General features: G+C 42.3%; 2 protein-coding genes and 1 long non-coding RNA gene across 4 annotated transcripts in view; 2 read left to right on the top strand and 1 right to left on the bottom strand.

Moving 5' to 3' along the window:
* Positions 1–14,433, top strand: part of LOC140493465 (prostatic acid phosphatase-like) — a 42,508-nt gene extending 28,075 nt beyond the window's left edge. The window contains exons 7-11 of the mRNA XM_072591925.1: positions 4,610–4,742; positions 5,203–5,294; positions 5,634–5,737; positions 9,755–9,930; positions 11,937–14,433. Coding sequence (XP_072448026.1) covers positions 4,610–4,742; positions 5,203–5,294; positions 5,634–5,737; positions 9,755–9,930; positions 11,937–12,088 — 657 coding nt within the window. The 3' untranslated portion in view covers positions 12,089–14,433. The remainder of the gene's footprint in view (positions 1–4,609; positions 4,743–5,202; positions 5,295–5,633; positions 5,738–9,754; positions 9,931–11,936) is intronic.
* LOC140493468 (uncharacterized) overlaps positions 1–17,433 on the top strand; it is a 724,813-nt gene extending 707,380 nt beyond the window's left edge. Inside the window, exon 2 of the long non-coding RNA XR_011963683.1 lies at positions 15,528–17,433. This is a non-coding gene — a long non-coding RNA (uncharacterized lncRNA). The remainder of the gene's footprint in view (positions 1–15,527) is intronic.
* LOC140493467 (lysosomal acid phosphatase-like) overlaps positions 14,494–18,131 on the bottom strand; it is a 129,208-nt gene continuing 125,570 nt past the window's right edge. The window contains exon 11 of one of the 2 annotated variants that reach the window (XM_072591927.1): positions 14,494–14,630. In XM_072591927.1, coding sequence (XP_072448028.1) covers positions 14,515–14,630 — 116 coding nt within the window. In that variant the 3' untranslated portion in view covers positions 14,494–14,514. Of the gene's footprint in view, positions 14,631–15,524; positions 15,679–18,131 lie in introns of those variants that run through there. The other variant, XM_072591928.1, reaches the window with a different exon arrangement.

Raw genomic sequence — 18,131 nt, 5'->3', positions numbered from 1 at the left:
GTGGGGGGCTCAATTACTAGGGGTCACGGGTTAAAGGTGAGAGGCGAAAGGTTTAAGGGAGATATACGCGGAAAGTTCTTTACACAGAGGGTAGTGGGGGCCTGGAACGTGTTGCCAGCGGAGGTGGTAGAGGTGGGCACAATCACGTCATTTAAGATGCACCCAGACAGATACATGAATGGGCAGGGAGCAGAGGGATATAGATCTTTAGAAAATAGGCGACAGGTTTAGACGAGGATCTGGATTGGCAAACGCTGAAGGGCCTGTTTTTCTGCTGCAATTTTCTTTGTTCTTAATTTAAAGTCTGTGGTTAATTAGAAACCTAAAAGTACAGTGACTGTTGCTAGACAACTCTTAAAATGAAAGTCATTACCTCTTGCCAATTTCCTGTTTTTTTTTCACCATACTGTTGTAGACTATTTATATCTAAATAGTCATGCAGTGCCTTCTTCATTTGAACCTGCCTCTACATTTCCAGATAGTACATTACATGCCTTAACTACTCGTTTGAAATTCTCATGTTTCCCTTGTTTTTTCTGTATATCATTTTTAAAATCATTTTACAAACAGGAACAGCTTGTTCCTCAGGAAGGGTTAAGACCCGAAACGCTGACTTCTCCACCTCTTGATGCTGCCTGGCTTGCTGTGTTCTTCCAGTCTCCTGTTTGTCTACTATTCAGCCCGCTAATGGTTTTGGAAGTCTCTATAAAATCTCTTCTCAGCTGTCTTCTGTTAAAGTAAACAATCCCAGCTGCTTCAAGGATTCGCATCTTTCCAATAATGTGGTGCCCACACTGTACACAATATTCAAGCTAAAGATTAACAAGTTAAACATCACCCTCCTGCTCTTGTACTCCATGCCTCTCTCAATAAAGCTGAGAACACCGTATGCTTTATTAACTGCACCCTCCACTTGTCCTGACGCCTTCCATAATTTGTTCACATACACACCCAGGTCCTTCTGGTCTGATACCCCCTTTATAATTGTACCCCTTACTTTATGCACTCCTTCAGTGTTCTTCCTATTAAAGTGCATGACCTCATCTGCCACCTATCTGCTCTCTCACTCCTACTTGTCAATGCCCTTTTGGAGTTTCACACTGTCCTTCTCACAGGTTACTATTCTTCCCAATTTCACGTCACCTGATGCTTTTGAAATTTTCCACTGCATACCAAGATCCAAATCACTGATATGTAATTCCACCACCAACTTTCCTCTGGCCTGTTCGTTGACTATTCCTGTCTCTTTCTTGTCATTTAGCCAATTTTGTATCCACGTTGCAACTACCCCTTTTATACCATGGCCGATAACTTTCCTCAAGTCTGTTATTTGATACTCTATCAAGCACCTTCTGGAAATCCATGTATATCACATTAACAGCTTTACCCTCACCGACCTTCTCTGTTATCTCTTCAGAAATATGGAGAGGCCCATACAATGCTCATAGAATCATACAGTAAAGAAGAGACCATTTTACCCATCAATCTGTGCAGCTAAAAATACACGACTGCCAACACTAGGCCCACTTTCCACATTAGGCCCATAGCCTTGAATGTTATGACACTTCAAAAGGTTATTTGGTTTCCTGCCTCAACTAATCTGAGGCATTGCATTTCAGACCCCTACCACCCTCTGGGTGAAAGAAAAATTTTCTCATATTACCTCTAAATCTCCTGCCTTACACTTTTTAAAATTATGCCACTTGTTATTGACTAACAGGTACAACCGCTTTCTATTCATACTGACCGTGCCCCTCATAATCTTATACCCCCCTATCAGGTCCCCCCCAAGTCCTACTCTGCTCCAAAGAGAACAACCTGAGCTTACCTAGCCTCTCTCCATAGCTGAAATGCTCCATCCCAGGTAACTTCCTGGTGAATCTGCACTGCACCCCTTCCAATGCAATCAGATTCTTCCTATAATGTGGTGACCAGACCTGGATACGATACTCGAGTTCCGGCATGACCAAAATTCCAATATGACCACCCTCCTCTTACCTTCATCAGTCGAGGCATAGATTATAAGTGTCCAGTATGCCCTTAGTAATTACTCTACTAACCTGTCTAATTATCTTGATGGTTCTGTGGATGAGCACCCCAAGATCTTCCATGTTTCCTAGTGTCTTGCCATTCTCGAGTGCTCCCTCGTCTTGATCCTTCTCTTAAAATGCGTAACTCAAATTTATCAGTTTCAGTTACGTTGTTCACTGATCTGGTCAATTGTTTTATATTCTTCTGTAATCTAACACCTCACTGTAAACCACCCGGCCAATCTTTGTGTCATCCTTAAACTTACCATCTCTCCTATGTGGTCATCTCCAGCATTATGAATATCACAACGAGTAAAGGACCCAGCACTCATCCCTGTGGTATATCACTGCACACGGGCTCCAGTCACACAGCCTTCTACCACCACCTTCTGTCTCTTGCCATAGAGGTAATTTTGGATGCAACTTGAGCAGTTACCCTGGATCCCATGAGCTTTCACCCTTTTTATCAGTTTCTCATGTGGGAATTTGTCAAAGGCATCCTGTAATCCATCTAAGCTATGTCAACTACTCTACACTCATGCAACCACTTGGTCACATCCTTGTAAATTTCCATCAGATTTGTTGGGCATGACCTCCCTTTGACAAAACCATGCTAACGATCCCTGATCGAACCTTGCCTCTCTAAGTGGCGATGATTTTTTCCCTTCATTATTTTCTCCATTAGTTTTCCCTACCATGGGTGTAAGAATCTTTGATCTGTAGTTCCTTGGTCTATCTTTACCATCCTTCTTGTAAAATGGATCTACATTAGTTGTCCTCCAGTCCTCTGACATTTCCCCTGTGGCCACAAAAATTTGGGTCAGGTACCCTCATCTCCCACAGCAGCCTGGGATACAACTCATCTGGACCTGGGGATTTGTCCACTTTTAAATCCGCCAAGCACCTCCAATACCTTCTCACTCCTTATATTAAACTGCTCAAGAATTCCACAGTCCATCTTCTTGAATTCTGTACTTGATCCTTCTCCTCCTCCTGTGTCAAGAGAGATGTGATGTCCTCATTTTATCAGTGTTCTCTGGCTTCAAGAACTAATTGACCACTGGACCCTAATAGACCCTTACTGTTTCTCTGGCTCTTTTCTTCCCCAACAAACTTGTAGAATATGTCGGGATTCTCCCTAATCTTACTTGTTTTCTCATGTCATCTCCTAATTTGCTTTCGTGAGAGCCCCCACTCCTGTACCTCCTATACCCCTCTGGGACCTCCGTTGTTTGCTGCCCTGTTCTGGAACCTGGGTTCAAATCCTTGCCATGGTAAGTGATGGAATTTCAATTTAATTAAAAAAACATCTAGAGTGAAGAGTCTAATGGTGACTAAGAAGCCAATTGTTGATAGTCGACAAAAACCAATGGAGTTCACTTCCTTTGGGGAGGGAAATCTGTCACCCTGCCTCCATGAGACTTCATAGCCACAGCAATATGGTTGACCCTTAATTACTCTCTCGGTATGAGGAACGGGCAATAAATGTTGGCTTTGCCGGCGGTGTCCTCATTCCACGAATGGATTTTTAAAAAGGTTTTCACCACTTGGTGGGAGGGGAGTTAAGTGTTACAGCACAGACAGACAACCAAATCAGTCTTGGTCCCTCTATTTGTGACACAGTCCAATAAAACTGTCACTGACCCCCCCCCCCCCCCCCCCCCCCCCCCAATAATTACTCTCATGGTTCCTGTCCAGACTTCTGAATAACCAAGCCTTTGTGAATAATTAATTTCAGACACTGATTTTGTATCTCAAACAAAAGTCTTAACTGTTTATTAAATACTTTAGCAGAAACAGAAAAAAAACCAAGATAAGCTGATTAAAGTTTATGCTTTAAACCTGAAATATTTGTTTTCAGCTCCCCTTCACACAACAGACAGACCTTCTCCGTTCATTCAGGCAAAGACCTGCACCTCAGCTTTCTGCTCTTTCGGCTTTTGGAAGTTGGTGTGCTAGATTAGGCAGGGACCTTCATGTTGACTTCTCAGCAGACAAGCTGATCTTTTCAGAAAACATAATCTAAAAAAAAACAATTTATAGTTCTGGTTCTGCCCTAATATGATGATTGTTTCTTCAATTACCATTCAATAGCTGCCATATGCTTCAACATAAGATATCTTCCAAACTTGTCAGAAGCAGGTCCCAGGTACTGACCTTGTTAATAGCCAACTTCTGCTATCTGTTCAAATAAAATGCCCTTCCCATTGTTGTTGTGTCTGTAGAAATCCTTTTAATCAAGAATCAGTCTGCAACTAACCTCCAGGTCTTGCCTTGAACAAAGTTTGGTCAGTTTAAAAAAAATCTTTGAGAGTTCTAGCAGTGTGTTTTGAAATCCGATATGTGGTCCATTTTCTTTTAGTGGAGTGTCTGAGAAAGATTAATGCAGGCCATGGTTAAAACTAAATTCAAACCTTGTGATTACTTACCTGCTCTTGAGGCTCACTGACCACTTGTTATTTTCCAGGGGCATATTGGGTGTTCTTTCAGGGACTTGAGGCCAGCTGTGGAAACTAGGATAAGCTCTGTGTCTCTGGACAGTCCTAATAAATTCTTGTTCTAACATCTTCCTTGGGCAGCAAGTTCACAACTTCACTCTCCCATCCTGGGCCACGCCAGAGCAGATGGAACACTTGAGACAACTGAAGGAATTTGGCATCCGATCGGAGTTTGGACTCTACCAGACAAAGGATAAATCACGGCTGCAAGGGGGTGAGTGAATGTCCTCACCTCTCAGTGATGCTGTCTCAATATCCCCTCCTCTCTGTCATGCTGACTATATTCCTCCGGGACCGTTGCTTGCGCACTGTTCTGTGTTCTAGTGTTTTAATATCCGTGAGATTACACGATCTAGGATTATAATGTGCAATCAGAAGGGTAAAGATTTCTAATGGATTAATGGGAATAGATTTGCATACACACTGACTGGTTTCTGATTTCAGTCACTGTACACACCAGTCCTTGGAGGGTCAGGTTTCATGGTAACTCTCCTCACACTGACCTGTCCCTTGTTTCACAGTAACTGTCCCCAAACTGACCAGTCTGCGGAGGGTCTGGTGTCACAGTAAATGTGTGAGAGGTATTATAACCTTTAGAGTTAATGTTCTGGTATGGGGTTCAGTTGTTTGTCTGTGTTCCTTTACTGTTTGTAAAAATGTGTTTATTTTTGCAGGTGTGCTCCTCAAACAAATCCTCGAAAATATTACTCGCTCAATAAATGAGACCAATTCCACTCCCCGTCTCAAAATGATCATGTATTCAGCGGTGAGTTACCTGAGATTGAAGACGATCAAATGATTGATTGGATTAAATATTCTACCATGACAGGATAATGTAAAAAAAATCACATTTTATGCTATGTCATTAACATTTTGATCAATGGTGATCTGTGGAAGGTCAAGATGTACTTGCTTCCTGGTTGTCAGTGTTGATTCTGACCCCGCCATGGAGGGTCAGTATTAACCCCCACCTCCATACAGAGAGTCAGTGTTCAATACCCTCTGGGGACAGTGACTCAGTGTTGAGCACAACTCGGTTTGCTTGTACCTGCAATCCATTTAGTCTAATGATTGATTGTATTCTGAATTTCATCTCTGTTCACAGCATGACACCACTATTATAGCCCTTCAAATGGCTTTGGGTATTTACAGCCTTGCTCCAACGTACGCTGCCTGCCACATATTTGAGCTTTACAAAGAGACAAACGGGTAGGTTCTGAAATTGTTTTCAAGATGTCTGCCCTGCACAGTCCCCGTTCATGCTTCATTTCCCCAGGGCTCTGAATGTCATTGATCCATTCTCTCGTGATAATATTGGAGGGTCCAACTAACACTTAGCCTGTATACATATCCGGAACCCAACATGTTGCAAATCCAGAGAGTCGGGATACCTGCCAGTTCTTTGATTTATGCATTTTCTTTTTTTAGGGCAGTTACTGTGAAACTAGATGCTCCAAGTGGTCTAATCAGACTAAACAAAAATTGGGACTGGTTAATAGGCAGAGAGAAGGGACAAATGAAAATGTTCATAGGTTAGCAGGTTATGAATAGTAGACTGTTATGTCTTATTTACATAAATGATCTGGATGTGAATGTACAAGGCATGATTAGTAAGTTTGCGGATGATACAAAATTGGGAGATATCATCGGCGAGGAAGGTTATCAGATATTATAGAGGGACCTTGATCAGATGGGGAAGGGGCTGAGGGTTGGTAAATATAATTCAATACACATAAGTGTGAGATGTTGCATTTTGGAAAGTCAAACCAAGGTAGGATTTATACAGTAAATGGTGAGGTGCCGAGGAGTGTTGTGGAACAGTGGGACTTGGCAGTACAAATACATAGTTCATTGAAAGTGGTGTCACAGGTAGACAGGGTGGTGAAGAAGGCATTTAGCATGCTGGCCTTCATCGGTTGAGGCATTGATGTTACAGTTATATAAGTCATTGGTGAGGCTGCAATTGGAGTATTGTGCACAGATTTGGTCACCCTGTTATAAGAAAGACATAGTTAAACTGGAAAGAGTGCAAAGAAGATTTACAAGTATGTTGCCAAGGCTAGTAGGCCCTGAGTTACAGTGAGAGGTTGGCCAGGACTTTATTCCTTGGGATGTTGGAGAATGAAGGGTGACCTTTATAGGGGTGTATACAATCATGAGGGGCATTGATAGGATGAATACATGTAGTCTTTTTCCCAGGGATGGAGAATTGAAAACAATACGGCATAGGTTTAAGGTGAGAGGGGAAAGATTTAAGAAGGATCTGAGGAGCAACTTCTTCATACAGAGGGTGGTGCCTATGAGGAACGGGCTGCCAGAGAAAATAGTTGAGGCAGGTACAATAGCAACATTTAAAAAAAAATAAATTTGGATAGGTACATGGATGGGAAGGGTTTAGCGGGGTATGGACCAAATCCATACAGTTGGATCTAACTGAGTGAGCGCCATGGTCAGCATGGACCAGTTTTGGCCAAAGAGCCTGTTTCCATGCTGTATTACTCTCTGACTGAGTGCTGCAAGCATCAGTGTTGGTACCTCAGCTGTTAACAATCTCGATAAATGAGTTGGATAAAGAGATAGAGAATCACGTTTCGGGGTTGCTGATCTATCGCTGGGTGAGAATGTCAGATGCCCAGAGCACTCTCTGTTAAGAGATTATAGACACATTGAATGAATGGACAGCAGGATGGCAAATGGAATGTAATATGGGGAAATGTGAAGTTAGTCACTTCATTCATAAGAGTAGAAAAGCAGATTTTAAAAAAAAAGCATTATTGTGTTAAATCTTTGATATCCACACAGTTGTTTGTATATAAGGAACATGGGTGGCACAGTGACTTAGTGGTTAGCACTGCCGACTCTCAGCATCAGACTGTCTGTGTGGAGTTTGCACATTCTCCCCGTGTCTGCGTGGGTTTCTGCTGGCTGCTCCAGTTTCCTCCCACAGTCCAAAGATGTGCAGGTCGGGTGAATTGGCCATGCTAAATTGCCCATAGTGTTAGGCAGAGGGAAATGGGTCTGGGTGGGTTACGCTTCGGAAGGTTGGTGTGGAAGGGCCTGTTTCCACACTGTAGGGAGTATAGAACATAGAAAGTACAGCACAGAACAGGCCCTTCAGCCCACAATGTTGTGCTGACCACTGATCCTCATGTATGCCCCCTCAGATTTCTGTGACCATATGCATGTCCAGCAGTCTCTTAAATGTCCCCAGTGACCTTGCCTCCACAATTGATGCTGGCAACGCATTCCATGCTCTCTCAACTCTGTGTAAAGAACCCACCTCTGACATCCCCTCTATACTTTCCTCCAACCAGCTTAAAACTATGACCCCCTGGGAAATAGTCTCTGGCTATCGACTCTATCTATGCGCCTCATTATCTTGTATACCTCAATTAGGTCCCCTCTTCTCCTCCTTTTCTCCAATGAAAAAGTCCGAGCTCAGTTAACCTCTCCTTATAAGATAAGCCCTCCAGTCCAGGCAGCATCCTGGTAAACCTCCTCTGAACCCGCTCCAAAGCATCCACATCTTTCATATAATAGGGCGACCAGAACTAGACGCAGTATTCCAAGTGCGGTCTAACCAAAGTTTTATAGAGCTGCAACAAGATCTCACGACTCTTAAACTCAATCCCCCTGTTAATGAAAGCCAAAACACCATATGCTTTCTTAACAACCCTGTCCACTTGGGTGGCCATTTTAAGGGATTTATGTACCTGCAGCCCAAGATCCCTCTGTTCCTCCACACTACCAAGAATCCTATCCTTAATCCTGTACTCAGCTTTCAAATTCGACCTTCCAAAATGCATCACCTCGCATTTATCCAGGTTGAACTCCATCTGCCACCTCTCAGCCCATCTCTGCATCCTGTCAATGTCCCGCTGCAGCCTACAACAGCCCTCTATACTGTCAACGACACCTTCAACCTTTGTGTCATCTGCAAACTTGCTGACCCATCCTTCAATCCCCTCATCCAAGTCATCAATAAAAACTACAAACAATAGAGGCCCAAGGACAGAGCCTGGTGGAACACCACTCACCACAGACTTCCAGGCAGAATATTTTCCTTCTACTACCACTCGCTGTCTTCTGTTGGCCAGCCAATTCTGTATCCAGACAGCTAAGTTCCCCTGTATCCCATTCCTCCTGACCTTCTGAATGAGCCTACCATGGGGAACCTTATCAAATGCCTTACTAAAATCTATCTACACCACATCCACAGCTCAACCCTCATCAACTTTCCTAGTCACATCCTCAAAGAACTTGATAAGGTTTGTGAGGCATGACCTGCCCCTCTCAAAGCCGTGTTGACTGTATTTAATCAAGCCATGCTCTTCCAGATGGTCATAAATCCTATCCCTCAGAATCCTTTCGAACACCTTGCAGACGACAGACGTGAATGTAATCTAAAAGTTAGCGTGCAGAAGGAGCAAGGAATTAGGAAATGAAATGACAGGTTGACGAATATTGAAATGGGATTGGAGTGCAGGAGTAAAGAAGTCTTGGTATGATTGTTCAGGATTTTGCTGATTTCATTGCTGGGATACTGTCTGCAGTTTTGGTGTCTATAATTAAGGCAATGGAAAGTGATACAGTGAAGATTCACTAGATTGATCACCTGGATGTTGAGAGGTTCAGTAAGTTGGGTGTACGCTGTTTCCAGTTCAGCAGATTGAGGAGTGATCTAATTGAAACCTACAGGATTCTGAAGGGACTTAATCAGGCCAACCATGAAAACTCATTTCTTCCAGGCTAGGTAGAGTCTCGCAATAAAGGGCTGATGGTTTAGGCCTTGAAAGGATCCATTGAACAGTTTGGGAGTGTTTGGAATTCTGTATTCCAGAGATAGCTGATGCTCAACATTTCCTGGAGAAAGAGTGAGCAGGAGAATGAAACCTGAATGGAGCAATGGAGTGAGGGCAGGAATAGGTCCCATTCTAGAAAAATAAAAGAGGAAGGAATTGGAATTGTTTGAGGAGAGGGAGAGAAGAGAGAATTGGTACCAATCTGGGAATCAGATGAAAGAAAGAGAGAGAGAAATGGGATCATTTGGGATGAGGAGAGCAGAGAGCGCGAGCCAGAAAGAGAAAAGTGGAGGAAATTGGATCAGTGTGAGGGAGGGAGCAGGAGAATGGGATTGTGTAAAATTTATCCCTCTGAGAAGGGAGCAATGAGAGGGAAAGGTTCATGATTGTTAACTGCTCCAAATCTTGCACGTGGCTTTTGCAGATCCTACACTGTGGAGATGTACTACAGAAATGAGAGTAATTCTAAGCCATACCTTGTCACTCTGCCATCTTGCACTGAAAAGTGCCCCTTAGAAAAATTCATTGAAATTACTGCAGAGACGATCCCAAAGAACTGGGCAGAGGAATGTGAACTTCGCCACAGTACCATCCAAATTGGTAACGTATTGTGAAACAACTCTATTAGCACACTGACATGTTGTATTGATCCATGGTCAACGTCTCTGTTTTGCTGATCTCTCCATATAACCCTAGGGTTTACAGTTACATTACTATGTCCTTTCAGTGTTATCTGTAGTCCTTATTCAGGAATGCACCCAACATTTAAATATAAAATGTCATTTTGTGGGGAGAGGTGCCAGTCAGTATTTTACGTTCTTGCCAGTGTGCTACTCGTGGGCGGCACGGTGGCACAGTGGTTAGCACTGCTGCCTCACAACGCCAGAGACCCGGGTTCAATTCCCGTCTCAGCTAACTGCCTGTGTGGAGTTTGCACATTCTCCCCGTGTCTGCGTGGGTTTCCTCCGGGTGCTCTGGTTTCCTCCCACAGTCCAAAAATGTGCAGGTCAGGTGAATTGGCTGTGCTAAATTGCACGTAGTGTTAGGTGAAGGGGTAAATGTAGGGGAATGAGTCTGGGTGGGTTGCACTTCGGTGGGTCGGTGCGGACTTGTTGGGCCGAAGGGCCTGTTTCCACACTGTAAGTAATCTAATCTACTCTCACATTTCAGTGGATAGGTGTTGAACAGTTGAGTGAAGTAAAGTCAGAAGCAATTGTTCCAAGATTACAACAAACTGCACTTCACAAGAGATTTCTTTCTATTTCTCTGTGACTGGCTTTGTACATTTAAGTTTTTTCAGTGCTTCCCCATTTACTATTAAAACTACCAACAACCTCAGCAACTTTCCCAGTCGTGGAGTGACAATGTGTTCCCACTGGGACATAACGTTCATGTTTCCCCGAGGTTGAGGTGAGATAATTAACTCTCATTTCTGGTCATTATTGAGTCATTAAAACCTACACCAGCAGAAGGCTGTTCAGCTCCTCATGTTTCTGTAGGGATGTTGAAAAGATTATCCAGTTCATCCCCACATCGGGTCGTCCCTGTGGATCAATTGGGATTTCAGTATGCAAGTCACAGTACATTTGCTTTCCTGGGTCAGGTGGGATCTCGGGCACCCTCAGGATTGGGTGATTCCTTTGTATTATAACAAGGATCTAGGGGCTCCCAGGAATAGGTCATGTGCTTTCACAAGTATCAAATGGGATCCAGGGGATTCTGGACACAGACTGGGGCAAGTAAGCTCTAGGTTTACTTGGTTACTGCCAGAATTGTTGTTTGCTCTAATTCTCTGGTGGAGGGGGTTTGGATTTTAACTGCAATATAACTTGGGGCATCACGGAAGAGGTTGTTGGAATTAAAACAGAACGTGCTGGAGAAACTCAGCAGGTGTGGCAATATCTGTCAAGACAAAACAGAGTTAATGTTTTGAGTCCAGGGACCCTTCTTCAGATCTGGACTTGACATTAATTTTGCTTTCTCCCCACAGATGTTGCCAGACCTGCTAAGTTTCTCCAGCAGTTTCAAATTTCCAGCATCTGCAGTTTTGTTTTATTTAAAGCAGTTGATTAAACCTGGTGCGTGTGTATTGTAATGGAGCTTTGCAAAACTCCTGCACTTCTTGTCTTGAGCCACTCTACACTAATGATGGCAATACTGTTCACTTGCTGCTGTTAGTATGAGATTCTGTCTGCCTGGAAAGAGCTTGGTTTGATCATCAGCATCAGGAAGACATTGGAGGCAGTGACCATCACTGAACAACATTGTCTTGCACAACAGAAGGCTGCCACGGTTTCCACAAACATTCAGAAGGTGTAGCAAGCGTAAACATGTTTGAGACCATTTATCCCATCTCTCTTATTGAGAATGCTCCCCAGTCTGTTCCCCTCTTTTCCAAATGCTGACTGTAAGAGGTACCTGATCCGAAAGTCACTGTTAACCCATGGAGGCAAAGTTGCTAAGTATTTGCGGAAGGGTTGGGAGATAGTTTAGTGAAGTGTATAAATACTGTGGTCTCCCACTGTAGTGTATATGATGCACTGTTGATACCTATAACCTGTTTGAAATGTGTATCTCTCTCTCTCTCTCTCTCTTTCTCTATACAGGGTGGATTCTAGGCCTGGTTGTGGGCTCTTGTCTTCTGTTAGTGCTCATTGTCCTGTGCATGAAGCTCCAGTGTCAAGACAAAGAACAAACTCTGGGCTACCAGAAACTTGCCTCCCACAGTGAAGAGAGAGAGAAAATGCTCCCAGTCTGAACAGGACAAGAAAGGCAACACAAGATTTAGAGCGATCCAAAGCCCAAGGGGAAGGGACTGAAGGTTGCTTGCTTCAAGTGAGCATTGATTGGTGTGATGAGCAGGAATTTTAACTCGCTTTTATGATCAAGGAGCTAAAAGTGTTTTTACTCCAAATTAAGCATTGATTTGAAAAACAGCTTAAGCCATGGAAAGGGGAAACTTGATAATTCTGTTCAAAGTCTTGGAATGAATCGAGTGTGATTTGAAGAAATTGCTTTCAATGTGTGGCGTTTTTTTAAACAATTCTAAAGAGTTATTGTGACTGGGACACTAGATGACCTGATATCTCTGATACTGTCAGATACACAGGGCAACAGGCTGTTTCCACTGAGTCACCTGTTAAAGTTGTACGTGTAAGAAAGACCTGCATTTAAAAAGTACCTTCACAGCTCCATTGTAACCAATGAAACATTTTTATTTTTGAAGTGTAGTCCTATTTTTTAAAAAGTCCAACTAGTTTGTGCACTGCAAATCCCACAGACAGCACTGACCGAAATGACCAGGTTGTTTATTTTTCGTAAAGAGTTGAAGAGTGGCCCTGATTTTCCTTGAAATAATACCATGGGATTAATTAGACATTGTGCTCCTACCAGGGAGATCTTTGAATAGGAACGGTCAGTTGTGTTGGGTTGTGAATCAGTGAAACTACAAGATGGTCTGTAGGTTGGGCCGGATTGGGGACACGCGAGGTGAGATTAATGCTGGTTGGTGTGTTTTATTCTGTTATTTGGAGTCAGTGCTGGTTTTGTCAGTGGCAACAATGCCTTTTGCACAATTTATTCACCCTCTGACTTTTGCGAGTTTTGAGAAGATTTGTGCTTCAGGTTGAGGTGTTCTGGATGTAGGTTTGCTCGCTGAGCTGGAAGGTTTGTTTTCAGATGTATTTATGTTTAGGTTTCCTTGGGTTGGTGATGTCATTTCCTGTTGTAACATAATTTCCTGTGGTGGTGCCCTTTCCTGTTCTTTTTCTAAAGGGGTCGTAAATGGGATCCAAGTCAAGGTGTTTGTTGATAGATTTCTGTTTGGAATGCCATGCTTCTAGGAATTCTCATGCGTGTCTCTGTTTGGCTTGTCCTAAGATGGATGTGTTGTCCCAGTTGAAGTGGTGTCCTTCCTTATCTGTATGTAAGGATACTAGGGAGAGAGGGTCATATTGTTTTGTGGCTAGTTGATGCTCAAGTATCCTGGTGGCTAGTTTTTCTGCCTGTTTGTCCAAGGTAGTGTTTGTTACAGTTTTTGCACGGTATTTTGTAAATGACATTAGTTTTGCTTGTTGTCTGTATAGGGTCTTTCAAGTTCATTAGCTGCTGTTTCAGTGTGTTGGTGGGTTTGTGGGCTACCATGATGCCAAGAGGTCTGAGTAGTCTGGCAGTCATTTCCGAGATGTCTTTAATGTAGTGGAGAGTGGCTCGGGTTTCTGGACGTGTTTTGTCTGCTTGTTTGGGTTTGTTGTTGAGAAACCAGCTGACTGTGTTCATTGGGTACCCGCTCCTTTTGAATACACTGTACGTGTGATTTTCCTCTGCTCTACGTAGTTTGACTTGGATTTGAATCCCATTTACCACCCTCTGAGAAAAAGAACAGGAAATGACATCACCAACCCAAGGAAACCTAAACACATATATAGAAAGCGGGCCATCAGTGCTTCATCTGGAGGCTCACTGAAGATATTACCTAGTATGGTGATGAAACGTCTGAAAATGAACCTTCCAGCTCAGCGAGCAAACCTACATCCAGACCCTCTGACTTTTTTAAGGCAATTTAATTTCTATCTTGTATTGGAGTCAGTTAAAACTTGGCAGGAAATTGTTTGCTTGCTTTTTGCTTTGAAGCTGTGACAAGCTAGTGCTTGTCCAGTGATCTCTCCCGTAACCATGTGACTGAGGGACTGTGACCAAATATTGGAGAGGATCATGATAGCTGATTCTTCTACAGTTTTATTCATTAAATCCAGTCTTGAAGAAACTCTGTCCTCTGAGGAGAACTCTAACTGCTGTTCAATTTGTTTCCTATGTACACAAGTCAGCCATTCACAGTGGGTTAGGACAGTACAGGCAAAGTTCACCTTGTGGTCATTTAACAGGTGCATTTTAATGGCTATAGGAGTTATGGAAGAATGTAGATAGTCCTTAGGTACTTGTTTTTGTAAAGATCTCCACTTCATTTATTTAATTTGGCTCTAATTCAGAGAGCTGTACCATACTATTTGACAATAACTTGCAATAAGAAATCATTCAATGATATGGTTACAATTTCAGCAATTACGTTCTGTGCAATAAAGTTTCATTTTTTTCTCCCCTGAACATGAGCTTAGTCTTATTCACAGCACCGATGGTACTTATAACACAACCCCAGCCTTTCCTTCATCCTCCCTGAATCCGACATCAGTTTGCTGTTGTCGTCATCTTCCCCCTCCTTGTCTTGCTCCTCCTCACATCCACACTCCTACCATGTTGTCTCCTGTTCCCTCTCTTCTCTGTTGGGATTGCCCTCTGGAACTCTGGCAATTGGACAGGAAACAATAATTCAAAGTATCAGTCACTGCCAGAATTTCATGATACTTGCAGTGAATTGGTAAATGATAACTCATTAGACATTTTACTTTATGCCCAGTTCTATCCCTCAGCCTTTCCTTCCCCTTCCTCACCACTTGACTGCCAGCCTGCTTGAATCACTATTTCTTTTCTTGATGTTAAAATTATACTGAGTGTGGAAAATTTCAAAGCAGCTTTTTAAAGTTCAACTGTCACTTGCTGAAATATTTTCCCATTTTCTTCAATCTCTTAATTGCTCCTTCCTCTAATTCTCCCTCTTGTCCTTTTCCTTAAGAGTCTCTGAGTGAAAGGTTTCTTCAGCTCACTTTGAAAGACAAAGAGGAAACCATGGGCCAGCACAGTGGCTCAGTGGTTAGCCCTGCTACTTCACAAGGCCAGGGACCCAGGTTTGAATCTGGCCTTGGGTGACTGTGTGTGTGGAGTTTGCGCATTCTCCCCGTGTTTGTGTGGGTTTCCTCCCATAGTCCAAAGATGTGCAGGTCAGGTGAATTGGCTGTGCTCAATTGCCCCATAGTGTTAAGTCAGAGGGAAATGGGTAGGTTACTCTTTGGACTGGTTGGGCTGAAGAGGCCTGTTTTCTACACTGTAGGGAATCTAATCTAATCAAAACAAATTAAGGCAGCATATAAAACAAAAAAGTAAACATTTTACAGGCATGTAATGATCCCAGCTTATGGACAAATTAGATCTCTGATTTCAGACTGAAACTAAAAAGCTTTTGTTTCCAAGTTTTGGGATTTCCCTCCAGTCCCTTCAAAGGTTTCAGTACTACATTGTTTACTTAGTTCACTAGTAAACTTTCAAATGCACAACAATGTGAACACATTCCCATTACTCCACAGGAAGGCTGTTTTAAAATTAGTCACATGGCTTCAGGGATACAAGTTAATTACTTAACCCATTCAGACATGCAGAAAATCAACAAAACATCTCAAGAATTGCAGATGCTGGAAATCAGGAATTGCTGGAGAAGCTGAGCAGGCCAGGCAGCATCTGTGGAGAGAAAGCAGTGTTAATGTTTCTGGTCCAGTGACACTGAGTTCTTCTAACAATTACAGAAAATTCACATGTCACTAGTTCAAAATTCAAAAGTCCAACATAAATGATATTAAAACATGTATCAAATCAATACTGATGGGAACAGGAGCTTTAAAGAGTACAACTGGATAATCCCACAGAAAATGATAGGGATATTTGTACCATTTCTGTATTTCACTTTGGTATTTTCTCGGGTGATAGAGCAAGGAGTCATGACATTAAGATGAACAATGAGATGTATTGACGAAACTGAACAAATGTGGAGAATAAAACCCAGATCCAGCTGGATTGCATCCATGGATTTTACAAGTGTAGAGCAGAGGCACTACTGGACAGTATTGAATAATTCATCTGGGAAAAGAATAGTGCCTGAGGACTGAAAAACATGATATATCCCTTTATTAAAGAAGGAAGAGAGAACATATAGACCTGTCAGTTTAACAATGATGACTGGAAAAAAGATTGGAGTCTTTCCTAAAGGAAAGAAGATGAGAAATCTCAAAACAAGAAGTGTAAGGATGAATAATCCGTGTGGATTTCAAAAAGGGAAATCAAGCTTTTTTTTCCATTTTTTTTTGGGTGAGTGACCAAACATACTTGGATGGTATGCAATAGTAGTAATTTATCTGATTATTGAGGGAGGGAGCCGGGAGTAAGCTATCTCCAGGATTGATTCAATCGAAACAAATGTGTGTGATTAGTTTAAAAAAAAACCTGATACCAGCCAATGAAAGATGGGCAGTAGGCAGTTCCAGCTAACTATTGCAATTACAAAATTATAATGATGGGTCACTGAGATTTTTGGAAAATAAGCACTAAAAGACTGAAATACAGGTGGTTCTCCGATAACACGGTAGGTGCATTCCTTTATGACAGTGCTGTAGAAATTCACACAATAAAACAAATGGGGCCTATGGAAAAAACAGAGTTCAGGCAAATCACCAGAAATTCCAGTAAGAATAGAAACAAAAATAGTAGTTAGCCTAACACAAACAATACCACTGTCTAAGTAAATCTTTAAATCTGTGTAATGAAATAATACAGTAAACTTAACAACGGACTGTAATAACGGACTGCATCACATTACCTTTTATGAAGCTCTTCACCAGAAAGTGCATGAACTGACTGATCACGTGATGCTAAAGTGGAAGTCCACTCCTCCACTAGAAACTTCTCCAGTTTGAACTAAAGTTCCTTCTAAATGTTGTGACAATACTGTGCCTTTAACAAGCTTACGTCATCCTTGTTTTTTTTGGACAGGTCATAAAATACACAAACTCCAAACAGTCTGAGTTGGATGCGTTTTAGGGCCAGTTTGCTTATAGCTAACATATACTGTCTCAGGCAAAAGGCTTTTGAGTTTAAACAAAAACACTTATACTATGAAAGCGGAGTGACCAGTGCTCCCAGCTCAGCTTTACCTCTGGTTTGGTTTGTTTTAGCACAGTAGTGTTTTTTTGAAGCTGCTGGACCCAAAGAAGCAGGTCCATGCTGGTACCTTCTCTCTGACCTGTCTCCTATCAAACTGTTTGTTTGGTTTTACCTTTTGTACCAAAGGGTGTTTATGAGATTGTTCAAGTATTGGAACAGCATCATTAAGTTGGGATGATCTGTTGGGTTTTCAGATAGGTTAAGTTATTCTGGATTCTATTTTCTTTTGTTCATACTTCATTCGGTAATCTTGTAAATAAATTGTTTTATTTAAAACTACTTGGTTTGACCAACTGCATCCCTCCTGGAATATCCATGTTATACCTGCTTAAAACAGTTAGGGTCTGGGCCACCTTCTTGAAATGGTTTGGGGGATCTAGCCTGGTCCATAACAATGTAGATTACAATTCCCAGTTTCAGGCTAAGTTTCAAGGCATGCAGAGCTGATTTAACTGAACACACTGAATTTGCACTTTGCAGACATAAGATCCTGAGGCTGGGTTTTGCTGCTCAAGTAGTGCCGGGGGTGGAATTGCATAATATAAAAAATAAGGTCCACAATTCACTAATTGAATTAGAGCCAAATCATGTGTAATGAATGGGTCTTATTGGAGAACAATCTGTACTTATTTACCAGGATTACATATGGTCACATTTTGCCAGTCATTCTACATTTTGAGATCAACTGCCAATGAACTATTTAGCAGGATTATTGCTGAAGTAAGACACATTTTGTTGAAGCTTTTTGTCTTGAAATCATCAGGAAATTTTGCAAGAATGCAAATTTAAGGGGAAAATCAACATTTATTCTACACAGTGGTTAGCACTGCTGCCTCACAGTGCCAGAGAACCAGGTTCAATTCCCGCCTCAGACGACTGTCTGTGTGGAGTTTGCATGTTCTCCGTGTCTGTGTGGGTTTCCTCCGGGTGCTCCGGTTTCCTCCCACAGTCCAAAAATGTGCAGGTTAGGTGAATTG

Source organism: Chiloscyllium punctatum, chromosome 22, assembly GCF_047496795.1.
Source record: "Chiloscyllium punctatum isolate Juve2018m chromosome 22, sChiPun1.3, whole genome shotgun sequence".
Classification (NCBI taxonomy): Eukaryota; Metazoa; Chordata; class Chondrichthyes; order Orectolobiformes; family Hemiscylliidae; genus Chiloscyllium; species Chiloscyllium punctatum.
Note: the sequence above shows the minus strand (reverse complement) of the source record. Positions and strands in the feature narration are given on the sequence as shown.